Source organism: Juglans microcarpa x Juglans regia, chromosome 7S, assembly GCF_004785595.1.
Source record: "Juglans microcarpa x Juglans regia isolate MS1-56 chromosome 7S, Jm3101_v1.0, whole genome shotgun sequence".
Classification (NCBI taxonomy): domain Eukaryota; kingdom Viridiplantae; phylum Streptophyta; class Magnoliopsida; order Fagales; family Juglandaceae; genus Juglans; species Juglans microcarpa x Juglans regia.
The window spans coordinates 1,266,901-1,280,076 of record NC_054607.1 but is presented as its reverse complement, the minus strand read 5'-3'; the positions used below and the strand labels follow the sequence as shown (position 1 = coordinate 1,280,076).

General features: G+C 38.2%; 3 protein-coding genes across 6 annotated transcripts; 1 reads left to right on the top strand and 2 right to left on the bottom strand.

Annotated features, from left to right (window-relative positions):
- Positions 1 to 455: 455 nt before the first annotated feature.
- Positions 456 to 3,785, top strand: LOC121241573. The gene is made up of 3 exons (XM_041139394.1): positions 456 to 732; positions 2,380 to 2,735; positions 2,843 to 3,785. The coding sequence occupies exons 2-3, from the start codon at positions 2,382 to 2,384 to the stop codon at positions 3,407 to 3,409; spliced, it is 921 nt and encodes a 306-aa protein (XP_040995328.1). The 5' UTR covers positions 456 to 732; positions 2,380 to 2,381; the 3' UTR covers positions 3,410 to 3,785.
- A 1,791-nt stretch (positions 3,786 to 5,576) lies between these two features.
- Positions 5,577 to 7,262, bottom strand: LOC121241264 (protein ELC-like). The gene has a single exon (XM_041138961.1). The coding sequence runs from the start codon at positions 7,245 to 7,247 to the stop codon at positions 5,796 to 5,798; it is 1,452 nt and encodes a 483-aa protein (XP_040994895.1). The 5' UTR covers positions 7,248 to 7,262; the 3' UTR covers positions 5,577 to 5,795.
- Positions 7,263 to 7,548: 286 nt separating this feature from the next.
- LOC121241602 (putative KHG/KDPG aldolase) lies at positions 7,549 to 12,790 on the bottom strand. 4 transcript variants are annotated; one of them, XM_041139434.1, is made up of 11 exons: positions 12,497 to 12,787; positions 12,241 to 12,295; positions 11,794 to 11,829; positions 11,669 to 11,713; positions 11,014 to 11,097; positions 10,841 to 10,906; positions 10,570 to 10,608; positions 9,921 to 10,020; positions 8,843 to 8,993; positions 8,156 to 8,319; positions 7,549 to 7,848 (listed from the first exon to the last, which is right to left on the bottom strand). In XM_041139434.1, exons 1-10 carry the CDS (start codon positions 12,679 to 12,681, stop codon positions 8,295 to 8,297), a joined length of 786 nt encoding a protein of 261 aa, XP_040995368.1. In that variant the 5' UTR covers positions 12,682 to 12,787; the 3' UTR covers positions 7,549 to 7,848; positions 8,156 to 8,294. The 4 variants fall into 4 exon arrangements, with proteins under 4 accessions (XP_040995368.1, XP_040995369.1, XP_040995371.1 ...); XM_041139435.1 differs by having other exon boundaries at positions 7,549 to 7,822; XM_041139437.1 differs by lacking the exon at positions 9,921 to 10,020 and having other exon boundaries at positions 12,497 to 12,790.
- Positions 12,791 to 13,176: the final 386 nt, after the last annotated feature.

Below are 13,176 nucleotides of genomic sequence, written 5' to 3'. Positions count from 1 at the left end.
TTTCCACGTCTGTCTCTTATGTGACATCAACTTGTAAATCATGTTGTTCTTCCCCAGTCAATCGAAGTTTATCCCACTTGTCAATGATCTCATCCGACATCCTCTCTAACACTCACTCTCTAAGGAGATTTCACCGTTAACTCTATACACTCTCCTCAGTGTATACTAGGAGACATGCCTTACTTATAGCAAAGAAAACTCCTTAGCACACGCTAGGAGACCGAAATGCTGGCATATGAAATTAACTGACATTTTGAGAAATTGAAATTTTTTTGTAAAGTTTTAAGTATAGTTAGTAGTTTTCAATTAATAAAATTCGCCTTTTCTTTTTATGATTTATGATTTTTCTTGCTTTATTTATCAATTTTAATCTCCCTTATTGCGACTTTCGGTTTCTTTGACTTTTGCTTACATGGCGTTTGATGATAGGACCTTCGTATAATCTACCGCACCGTAATGCACCGAAACTGATGGACCTAATTACGCCTCTCTCGTAAGCGTTTGTTTTTCGAGAAAGTGCTTGTCGGGAAAAATTTTCAAACCTTTATTTTCTCGAGAAAAACAAAAAAACCCTAAGTACCCAATGAACCGTCAGAGGAGTTGTCCTCTTTTATCTTCCTGACGCCGTCTCTGCATCTCCTGGGTGATTAGATGCAGTCGCGATTTGTGATCTGATCGGCAAGAGAATTATATCGCTCTCAAGATTGGAATATCCTATCTCCGTCGCCTCGGGTATCACGCTCTCTCTCGCTCTCTATACATGCATGCGTACATTTTTCAAAGAAATTAATTGGGGCTAATATATCTGGTTTAATTTGCTTGATGCTCATTATGCTGTAATAGTTGCTTTCTGTTCATTGCATCGTTCTGAGTTTTGATACTTGAAGTGGGTTTTCTGGGTTTTTCTCTCTGTTTGTGTGGTTATTTATATTGAGAACTTCCAACATCATTTATTTGGCATCCGATCAAAAACATCATTTATTGGACATGGTGGAATGATTGCATAGGCGAATTCTCGATACTTTTTGTTATCAGTTCTGTTGTATATTATGTATTTTTCCTTTGGAACGTTTTATACTATTTTGCCTGCTAATTCTATGCAAAACAAGAAATAGACCGACTGGTTTCAAAATAAATAAATAAATAAATAGACTGACTGGTTTTAGCAGAATGACTGTAGTTCCGAGCAAAATACAACATGAAATGTGCTTTACTTGACTTTGGAGAAAGGATAGACTTTGTGTCTAGGCTCAATGGAAGCACAATTTCTTGGTTTAAATTTGAAGACTATGGGTAAGCTGTAGTGATTTTTCTATAGTGGTTTCTTGTTTAGTCTGAATGATGCTTTGGCACTATGTAGAATGAAGGAGGTGGATCAATTTTTTTTTGTAGAGAGGAAGGATGAGTCAAATTTTGCCATAATGATTATAATTTGCAAGTAACAGGTTCTTAATTTCTCCCCTTCTATTTCTCAGAAAATATGGTTAGCACCCGTCTTTTAACTTATTAACTTTTTTTTTTTTTGTGGAATTATTCTTTGTTTTTTGTACTTCGCGAATCCACTTTAATTAAGTATGAGTTATGTCCATCTCAACATGACATTAGAGAGAAAAATGTTCATTCTCATAGAAAATATAAAAGCTTGATTCGAGAATATTCTTCTGAGACTGTACAGCTTCTTTCTTTTCTCATCTACACCCTTATTCAACTGATAGTGTGCATCATTCTCCTACAGCAGTTCTAATTACATCATCTGACTCTAATTTCTTTAGCTATGACCAGCTAAGTGCTTTCTTGGTAGCAAGTCCAAGCTAAGTGCTTAGGCGCACTGGTTTTTATCTTTTACAGCTAGATGTGCTTGTTATAATATTGAGGATAGCTAGTCGATGGAAAAAAGAGAAATGGTCATATTTGAAAATTCAACCAAGACAGGACTTAAGTCTCATTTTCATCATTTTTTAGCTACTTTTATTTGGAAACGGAGAAACAATTCTGTGTTTTATTTCTTTCTTTGGGTTGCATGTGTTTCTAATCTATATATCAAACTTTTGGCTTTCATGGCAAGATCAAAGCCACACTATAGGGAAGATGGTGATAGATTAAATCACCTATGTTGACCTTCACCTCAAATAATGCCATGTAATAAAACATGATCCATGTGGTTATGTTACTATGTTTTCTTTGAGTTTCCTCTCGGGATGATGCTGTCAACAGTCTTTTAATCAGTATTGTATTCTTCCTATGTACTTGGGCTATGCCTATTTACTTGTCTTAATAAAACTTTTTTTAACTATGTAAAAAAACAGTCTTTTAATCAGTATTTTGAATTCTGCTTTATAATATGGGACAGTAGGTAGTTATTTGTCTTTTCTGATTCAGAAATGGAGCAGTATGACCTGCATGGAGTTAGACGAGATATGAAGCACAAAGGAAGGAATGTGGTATGGTCAATTGCGATGGACAAGTGCCTTATTGAAGCACTTGCTGTTCAGGCTAAAAATGGGAACAAAATTGACAAATGTTTTAATGAAAATGCTTACACTGCCGCTTGTATCGCTGTGAACTCTCATTTTAACTTAAATTTGAATAATCAAAAAGTTGTCAATAGACTAAAGACAATTAAGAAAAGGTATAAGATAATGAAGGATATGCTAAGTCAAGATGGATTCGGGTGGAATCCAAATACGAAGATGGTTGAGTGTGACAATGAAGATCTTTGGAAGCGATACATTGCAGTAAGTTTTTTAATTAATCATCTTTAATGTTTTCTCTTTTCTCTTTTAAAATGTGTCATGCTGTTATTTACAATATGCTTGTTGGCATTCAATGATTAATTGAATAGGCACACCCTGATGCAAGAGGATTTCGAGGTAAACAGATAGAGATGTATGATGAACTAAAAATTGTTTGTGGAAATTATCAAGCCCCAAGTCGCTGGGCTAAGATGAAGAATGGAAGCCACCCAACAGATTTAAAGAATTGTGATTATGACTCTGCCTCTTATCTTTCCCCAAGTACAGAATACCTGAGTGAGACAGATGGAACAGAATCATATACTGGAACACCAGAATATGCCCAGATGCCAGATGGAACTCAAGATCCTCCTCTGGGCCAGCCTTTCAGACAACTCCCAAAACGGTCCCGTGGCTCAGAGGCTCTCCATGATGCCATGTTAGCAGTGGCATCAAGCATTCGGCACTTGGCTGACGTGATGGAGCGAGGCAAATGCTCAATTGATGCCCATGAGCTACTACAGGCAGTGATGGAGATTGATGGCTTAGAAGAGGCCAAACAGATGTATGCTTTTGAGTATTTGAATGCCGACCCCATCAAAGCAAGAGCCTTCTTGACATACACTGCTCGAATGAGGAAGATATATTTGTTTCGACAGTTCTGGTGGTGGAAATGAATGTAGGTCCCAGGCTTGCAGCATTTTGGGTAAATAGCTTATGATGTTTTGGGTGTTTTGCTGGACAAAATGCGCATTATTAAATCATATCTTGTTAGATGAGTGTATAGATTAGATATTCATAGGGTGGATATAATTGGCTAGAAGCTGGGATTGTAAATACATTTTCTGGCTTCCTTGCTGCCTCTTTTGAAAGTGAAGCGTCTATGAAGTTTAAGAAGATTTTTCTTGGTTTTTCGCGTCTGTAAGAGATCAGTTTTAAGACTTAGCATGGAATTTAACGTGTATATTGGCCACCGAAAACTGTTTTAAGCCCTTGTCTTGAAGCCTTCTGACCTTATTGTTTTATTTAAAGTAGTGAAATCCAATTCTATACCGATCTTTTCTGCTCGTGATTCTGCAATGTAGGCAGGGAACCGAACCACATTACATTTCTAAGTTATCCTAATTTTTTTTTTTTTTTTTTTTTATAACCGTGGGTGTCCGGACCAACTTGCGCATACCTCGACTAATACCATGGATCCTAAGTTACCCTAAAAATTTATGAAGAATCTGTTCTAATTCTTATAATAGGTGAGGAAAGAATGTTGTCCTTCTCAATGAATCAACAGATATCGTCCACAATGTTATGGCATCCAAATCTGCAATAGGGTTCACATCCATGACCCACAACTTGATAATTCATTTGAACTACACGTAAGAATTTCAATAAAGACAATGATTCGTTGCGGTAGTAAATGGGGGGGAAGTAGGGGGAAGAAAAATAATTTAGGTTCATGGTAATCTTATTATCTAATGACAAATAAATATGTACATGAACATGACAAGATGTAACTAAATTATGTTATCTGGTCAAATAAAATGGCAGCCCTGGTTTTAGCCCTTGTGTTTGTTCTGCTAGTATGAGATTCGCTTGCAGTATTTGTGGGGAACAACCAACCTTAGTACAAGAACCTTTTTCATCTTGCATTTCAGGGTCACGTTCCCTGTAAACCTTGAAATATAGCCACTACACCAACTTTCAAGAATCAAGAAGTGCAACGACAGCTTTACCAATAATCTCCTCAACAAGTTCCATTTTTGAAAGAACAGATGCACGATGATCACTATTGCTGATATAATACCCCTCTAGATGACATGAATAAGTTTCCCGTCCAATCTCAAGCGAAACTAGGTCGCATTGTGGCAATCGTCACAAACTCTGAAATCCATTCTACTCCATCATGGTTCTCACTTTCACCATTCTGCCCCGCATTGAAGCCGTGGCATATATATTAGAGAGTTCATGGTACCCACCTTCACCTAAATTTAACTTGAACACTTTTCTGCTGCCCTCTTCCCCAACTCAACATTTTTATGAACTCTACAACCACCCAACTGGCTCCATAGCCATATTTTGAATGGAGAAGGGTAGATTTGGGTTAACATCAGCATCACGTCCTTACAGTTCTTACAGTAATAGACCAAAAACTCTTAGCAAAAAGAACACAGACCCAATAGAAGCAATATAGGTTGAAAGGTGTAGCCTTTAAGATGACGGTCAAATAGTTACACAGGATTCATAACAAAGTTTGTTGAAAAGCTAGACCTACATGCACTCCAAGATTCATCAGATAAAACAATTCTGATTCAGAGGATAAGGAGGAGTAAAAGGTTACCATCCTTTTCTTCTGGAATATGGATATCAGAATAAACATCAGAGTACTCATTTGTAAGAAAATACATATAATGAACTGACCTAATCCAAACGCCGCCGCAAATGGATATCAGTTCCTATTTCTCGTGTACAATTAGCTTAAGGAAAAAGCATTAGCAACATTCACACTCCACAATAAACTGAAAAACCTAAATGCAACAGCAAACCCTCAAAACTCATAACCCTATGATGCAAAAAGCAATGAAGTTTATGTACTGGTTGTAAGCCTTTCACCAACTTACAACAGAAAATCTCACGTGCAAACCGTCCATCCATTGGATAGAAGTATAGAGCCATATCATGTTCGAGCTTGCTTACTTTTATCAAATCAAACATATTATGCCTGAAAACACCTTTCCTATATACACAGCATTCGAATGAACTAAACCAATAATTCGCATAATTAAGCCCAGAAAAGGCACAAAAATGAGTAAAGTGACTGCATCACTAAAATCGCATGTAAAGGTAGGATAAAAAATTTGAACTTAACCCATATATTATTCAATCAGAACATACACAATATCTCGTATTTCTTTACCATATAGACACAAATCATTACAGAACGATCTAAAATCCATGAAAAAGAAAAAGAAAAGCCAAAAAAATTATTAACGTATACCATTGAAAAATTTGCACAGGAATCTCTGACCTTCAACTCTATGATTGGGTATAATATGGAATCAATCAGGCCTATGAAGCTCGGGCACGGAGAGCCTCAGTATCACCGCCGAAGTGAGAAATCCGGGCGGCCATATGGGCAACCTGAGCCTGCATATGCGCAGCCCGCATTTTTGTCGCAGTGGCGCGGTGAAAGAACTGCTCGCGTGACAAGAGCCGCACATTCCTCAGGTACTGATCGAATGGTATCGCGCCCTCCTGCACAGCCTTGTCCAAGGAGTACACTACGTCCTCGATGGCCAAATCAGAGGCTGCGCACTCGAGCATTTGCTTGGATGGCACGTCAATGATCTCGAACGCGTCGTCCACGTCAACATTCGGGCGGAGATTCCTCAGCTTCGCTTCGTTCTCCCTCAACCACGCCTCCAACATGTCGGTGTTCATCAGCATCATCTGCAATTGCTGCTCCAGCCCTTCCTTCTCGTCGTGCATCTCGTTGAGGCCCTTCTTCAGCTGCTCTTCCCGGTGCCACAGCATCGCCTGTGCGTTGAAAAGCCCTTCCATCTCCGCCTCGCGCGCCTTCCTCATAGTCGTCATATCCCCGTGCACCAACTCCACCAGCTTGTTCACGGCGCTCCTCCTATATGCCTCCGAAGGCTCCTCCGTTTGAACACCATACGGAGATGGGGGGTACGGCCTCGTTTGAATCGACGGGCGGGCGTACCCCAAACTCGAAGCCGTTACGTCGGGAGGATGAGGAGAGGGAGGAGTAAAACTGGGATTAAGATTAGGATTAGGGTTAGGGTTAGGGTTAGGGTTAGAGTTAGCGTTAGGGCGGCGTTGGGAATAGAGAGGTGGGTCACGGCCGAAGTAGAGGCTGAGACTACGAACGAGGTCGACAAGATTGGAGCTGGGGTAGACCCAGTTCTGGAGGTAAGGAACGGAGACGAGGCCGGAGGGGTTGACGTAAGGGTGGGGGCGCTTGATGACCATGTCGCGGGTGGGGTTGACGTAGACGCAGGGAGGGTGGCGGGGGTAGGACTCCATGAGCCAGAGAATGACGGGGATGTTGTAGGTGAGACCCTGGAAAGACATGGGGACGGTGCCTTCGGCCTGGAGGAGGTGGATAGAACGGCCGTCGTTATGGGTGAAGGTAGCAGTTTTGGGTTCGAGGGAAGGGCAGGAGGAGGAAAGGGAGAGCAGATGCTGGCGGATCAGCCACTTGGTGTCCTCCGAGTAAGGGAGGGCGGAGGGCCCTCGTTGGGAAAGGACAGAGCTCAGGAATTGTTGGGTCTGTTGTGGGTTCGCAGGGGATGGACCCGCCTGCACCGCCGGTGGCACCATTCCAATTGTCTCCCTTGCTTTCCTTTGCTTTGCTGCTTTTGTGTTAAAGTGTTGGCGTTGAGTTGGTCTGCCTTCGAGAATGCGTTTTGGGAACGGAACGAAATCTTTACGGGAAAGGAATTCACGAACGCGTGTTAAAAGTTGACTAAAAAGGGGTTTTGAAACAGTGTCGAATAACATTGTCGGTTAGATCTATTTGTTTCAAGGATATGATATCATGAAATCAATTCAACAATTACAGAATAAGCATTTCCATGTGAAGTGGATGTATTTTTTTGGGCAGTGCAACTGTTCAAAGACATCTCATTAATTCTTGCACTAATATGTGACTCTACATTTCTATCTATAATTTATGTTCTTTTTTACGCATAATTTGTTAGGTACATCAGTTGAAGAGGATTCTTTGATTCATTATCTTTACCGGTAGAGTTTAGAGTTAAATACTATAATTTCTCAGTCTTAAAATCTCTAACAGATAATATAACTTTTAGGAGTGTTATTTATTATCCGTTTGATCATCATTTTATCAAAAAAAAAATAACGAAAAGATGACAATTCAAAGAATATTCAAATGCATTTCTCAACCCAAATTAATATGAATCTTAACCGGCCAAAAACTGAATAAAATTCGGGCCGTACTCCCATGCATCAATTCATGCTTCTTCCTCCAACAAACATCGCAGTCAAGCTCTTCAGCTCTACCGTCAAGCTCTCAAGTTTCAGCTTTCGGACTAGAATATCCAAGGGTAATCAGCCTGGATTTTGATCATTGGCAATCAATCTACAAAGTAAGGGGAAAGGGGAGTACAAATAAGAGAACAATAAAGGCTTGATTTGTAATAATAATGATCGATTATGAAAACAAAATCAGCGAAATATGTCAAAATTCAACAGAGTAAGGAAATTATGATCTGGGTCTCGGTTGCCTAGCAGTAAAAATGCAACAGCTCCAAACAACAGTCCAAGTTTTTAGCATATCTCAGTTGGCAAACTATAGGGGAAAGAAAACAATTATAATTGCACAAGTGTACAAGTGTACAAATAAAACCATTCAGTAAAGAGAGCTATTTCAGGATTAAGACACTTACATTAGGGACTCGGCATCTTTTACCCCGAGAGTCTAGTTTGTATAAGTAGGCGTTCGTATCAGAACTGTCCAAAAATTGTTCTGATGCCTTTATCATGGTATATGCAAGCTGAGGAAACTGCTGAGTACTTCTGAATTAATTAGTTTAGCATACACTTCTTTTTCCTGCATGACATTGGAATCTGTGGTCAGAGGTCATACAATTAAATAAAGGACCACAGCGTTATCTAACATATGGGATTGCCTCAATGGCATACTTTGACTGGCCTCAAAAGTACAATAAACAGAATGCCATAAATTTGTCTGACCTACAACTTACAAGAGAAAATCCAATATAGATGGAGAAGCAGATTACCTAATTCTGATATCTGAACATCAGTGCAGAAGTAAAAAGAATTAAATCGTGGTGGCACAACTTTCATTGGGTACAGAGTATATATGTTAGTTTCTTTTTTTTTGATAAGTTGTATATGTTAGTTTCTTTTCCCTATGCAATCTTATGCTGCAATGTAATCTATGATACATTGATGCTAAACTGAAACAGGTAATGAAGATCCTACGGAAAAACAACTTTTGGTTCTTCCACATGTTCAGATTATAGCATTAGAAACATCAGACCCAAATTAAAACTAAAATAGTCTAGGAAAAGCATAACCATGTAACATGAACAAACAACAAAAAAACTCACCGTTCTACAGCCTCAATGCCCTGCAAAGCTGCAAAATTTGCAAGTTGATAAATTTCATCGAAATTATTTTGTATGATTGCCTCTTTATTAAATATGGCATCTGATAAAACAACTGCTGTTGCTCCTCTGGAGATATATTCTCTGATTGAATCTGTATCAGATTAGGGTTAAAAAAAGGTTCCTTTAAATCGGAAATTAATGCTACATTTTGATGAATTGATGTCTTGCATGAAGAAAACATGTCACTACAATCAGAAAACAGGAATGTAAAATACAAAAATTAATGGAAATTTCTGATCACACTGTCTCCTTAAGGTCTCTCAAAAGACATGTTGTGAGTAAACTGCAAGTTTGAATTCGAGTCTAGGGTGACATAAACATAAATCAAGAAAATGATACTTTTGTAGGATTTTTCACTTTGATGAAGGGCAGATACATGCATTTCTGACAAAAAAAAACAAAGAACTTTTTTCTTTACATAAATCAAATTTAATTAATAAGAAAAAAGGCATGACCCAAGTACACAGACAATAAACAAGAGATAGACCTAAACAAAAATAGTAAAAGATTAAAAAAAAAAAAAAAAAAAAAACCAAAAGATCCTAAAACTGAGAAGTTGTAAAACAAGTCAAGACAACACCCAATGGTAAAGAGTATTGAAAAATAAAGCCTTAAGGTCCCCCAAGTATTGAACAAGTCAGGATAACCATCCAAAACACATTGTTTTCTTCAGCATTTCTCATTGTTTATCAATACAAAGATATATTATTCCCCTCAGTATCTCAGCCTCAAAGGACAAGAATGAAAATTGCTGCACAAGGCAAGCAACAGCAAGTGCCAGTGAAAACTAAGAGCTTAAAAGTCTGAAGGCATTCCAATAAATGTCTTCACTACAAGGAGAACAATATGGATGGCAAAGAATCACTAATACAAATCCTTTATGAGATGAGATCTCATTATTTAATATTATGATAGCAGAAGGGTAAAAAATGTCTGTCACTTCCAATCATCAATACAAATAATTATAGAAATTGAAGTGAGGCTCTTAGAACTAATGTACAGAAGCAAAGGTAACAACCTATTGTTATGCCCTGAGAAGCAACCATCGAGATGTGATGAAAAGGCCTCTTGAGTGCTGAAATGTACTGACTACCGCCTAATGCAGAGACAGGATAAACCTATTCCACCAGATAAAATAAAAGTAAACCCATAATGAACATCTGTGGATGAACTATTTTATGACTTCCAAGCAGTATTAGATCCCAGAATATATTGTGAAGAAACAGTAGAAAATAAGTGTTTACTAATCTACTAATAGCATTTACAAGGCATGACACAGAAAGTGTAAGAGCCGTTTATGAAAAGTTTACACAAGATCATGGGTATTATTACCAGAGGTAGCACTCCAGATATGAAACTTGAAATCTACAAAGTATGTTATTCCAACTTGGCAAGCTAAGATTGCTGCTTGAGTAACTTAACATATTTTCATTTAGCAAGAGACTTTTATCTATAAGGCCATATGTATATGTATATGCATATGTATATGTATATGTATGCACTGATATATGCCTCAAGACCATTCAAGGTCAAGTGGGAACTTATGATTGCTGCCCTAGCAAGAGCAATATCCATTTCTGTTTCTACGAAGCAGTGTAAATGACACAGGACAATTACCACTATACCTAGACTTAATCTACTCCCACATTTGAGACATTAAGACTCACCTTGACAATTTTGGCGCCGGTATCATATGCAGACAGTATCTGTAAATCACATATTGATGGTTTTAAGTTCTCATTCAGGGGAAAGAATCTCAAATGTTTCAAATATAAAAAAAATAATGATAACAAACCCAATCTTCCAGGGTAACATTGCCAGGAAACAGTGGTGGCCAACAATACAATCATTATTATAAGTCAAGAGTTGAAAGAAAAAGTCCTCAAAAAATTGAAGATTAGAAATGATGTAGAGTTTAAGTTCAAAACAAGCTCTTACTTCTGTTGGGGTCATTACACCTGGTATGTACAGAACTTCAGCACACTTGACATCGACCATAATGTCCTTAAAAACGTAAAAAGGAAGCACCAATGAAATTATCTGCCAGGTCAATATCTTCCACGCTCGAGTGGGAAATTAAAAGCATGAGAGTGCAGAATCAATATGCATACCTTCACCATGGCAGGACTCATAAGAAATTTGGCTCCAGAATTTATTGCATTTTTGGCATCCTCGACATTAAGGACAGTCCCAACCTGCAAAATACTTGGTGAGTTCAGAAGGAACTCCAAAAATTCCAACCAAGTATGTATCTGGATCATATCAATGGCACTTCTTTTAATTGAAAATGGCACGGTAAAAGCATTTGAAATCCAATACAAAGATATTTTTTTTGGATAGAACTCTCAGTGAGTATGACCTGCTCCTTGTTTGACGGCTTGTGAAACCAAAAAGAGTCTCACTATTTATATCAATCTGTGTATGTTGGAAAAAATTTCAACAAGCACACCTATTACATCTATCCGAAACCAGATTGCACTTACAACTGCATCTACTTTGATTTACTTCAAATGTGCCAAAAGAGAATACAGAAAGGCAGCCATTTACATTGGCGTTTTATCAGGGAACCAGTAGATAAGTTAATTTCTTCATCACAAATCCATAAACACTCAATGCTAACAAGTATTGAAAAATTGTTGTCCATTTGTTATTCACAGACAGCTGTTTCCTTAAGTGGAAACTTTGGAAGAGATTTTTGTCGAACACACTCAATTGAACATAAAACGATATGCTAGTAAATTCAGATGGAGATAGAAAGATTATTACTCCTAAGGCTGGATTAGGATTCTCCTGCACTAACTGCTGTAGAACCTGTGCGAATGAGAATAAAAGCACATAAACACTCTGTCGGAGCCAATTGGAGAAATTAAAAATACACAGCTTTAAACAACCTCAAATACACCAGGGGTGGACATAACAATCTCCAGCTACATATCAAGAAAGAGAAACAAATTAGAAACCATCACTAGTTTAAAAAGTACATACTACGAGTAATGGCAAAACGAGAATAAATTAGAGCGAATCTCTTTACAAAACGGTAACATAAAGCAAACATTTCCAAGTGAACAGGCAAAAATTGTCAGACATTCAAATTGCAAGAGACCAAGTAATGGCGAGAATAAAGCAACTGCAATTCACATGTTAGGAAATATGCCATCTAAGTGGGTGAGTTCTTCTATACTACCCATAACAAATGCAGCCAATTCACCTTTTCGGATCATTCTGATCAACCTTGAATCTTCAGTAGAAGCAAGAATTATTAATTCATAAGAAAGACAAGAACGTCGACTGAATAATAAAGAGAGAGAATAAAATTTTGCACCGAAAAGAAGACTCACAACTGAGATGCCACCGCTAAGTGCAGCACGAGCAGCTTTCAAGGCCTGCTCCGCACTATCCAAGAGAAAAGAGTAAAATAAGCCGTTGTCTACACAGAGATTTCCAAGCTCAATTTAGGACACAGACCGACTACGAAGACATACTACCACGTAAGCATACAGTTTAGTCTCGACTCTCTACACAGGCAACACGTCAACCGAATTCAAAGAAAAAGTCTCGCAATTAAGAAGGCACATATGGGACAGTGAGCGAGACCTATTGGCACGAAGGCAAGCGATGACGCCAGAATTCTGAATCTGCGTCAAGGTTTTGTCGATAGGAGACGGAGAGAGCTGAGGACAATAGCAAGAAACCCTAAGCGGTGACCGTGGCGGTGAGCTCAGAAGGCTTAGAGAAGCCGAAGAAGTGCGAGCGCAGATGCCGAGGCTCGTTTCGGCCATATCCACTACCTTTTTCGTATCCTGCAATACCAGAGAACAGGGACAGTGAGAGTGAGACGCAGAGAGAGAGAGAGAGAGAGGCAGGGACTAGAGAGCCCTCGGTACAGCAATTAATTTGTTTTGAGCGGGCGCGGGATTTAGATTAACCATGGCCAGCTTTGATCATATATGGTGTTTGGATCTGGGACTTGGTACGTGGAGCGATAAATGCCACCTAATTACAAAGAGTATGTTTATTATTAAAATATTAATTTTTTGAATTATGTTACACATTATTATTTTTGCTTTTTTTTTTTATGCATTCTACTGATATAATTGATAAAAATAATTATTTTATATTAAAAAAGTAATACAATCAATCACATTAGTATAATGTGTAAATAATACACAAAAATGACTGTATATAAAATTTTAGTAATTTTTTTTTATGTATATTCCGTATTTACTCATTTCTTTTAAAAGAATTGTGTACTCCATGACTATAAATATTATTTC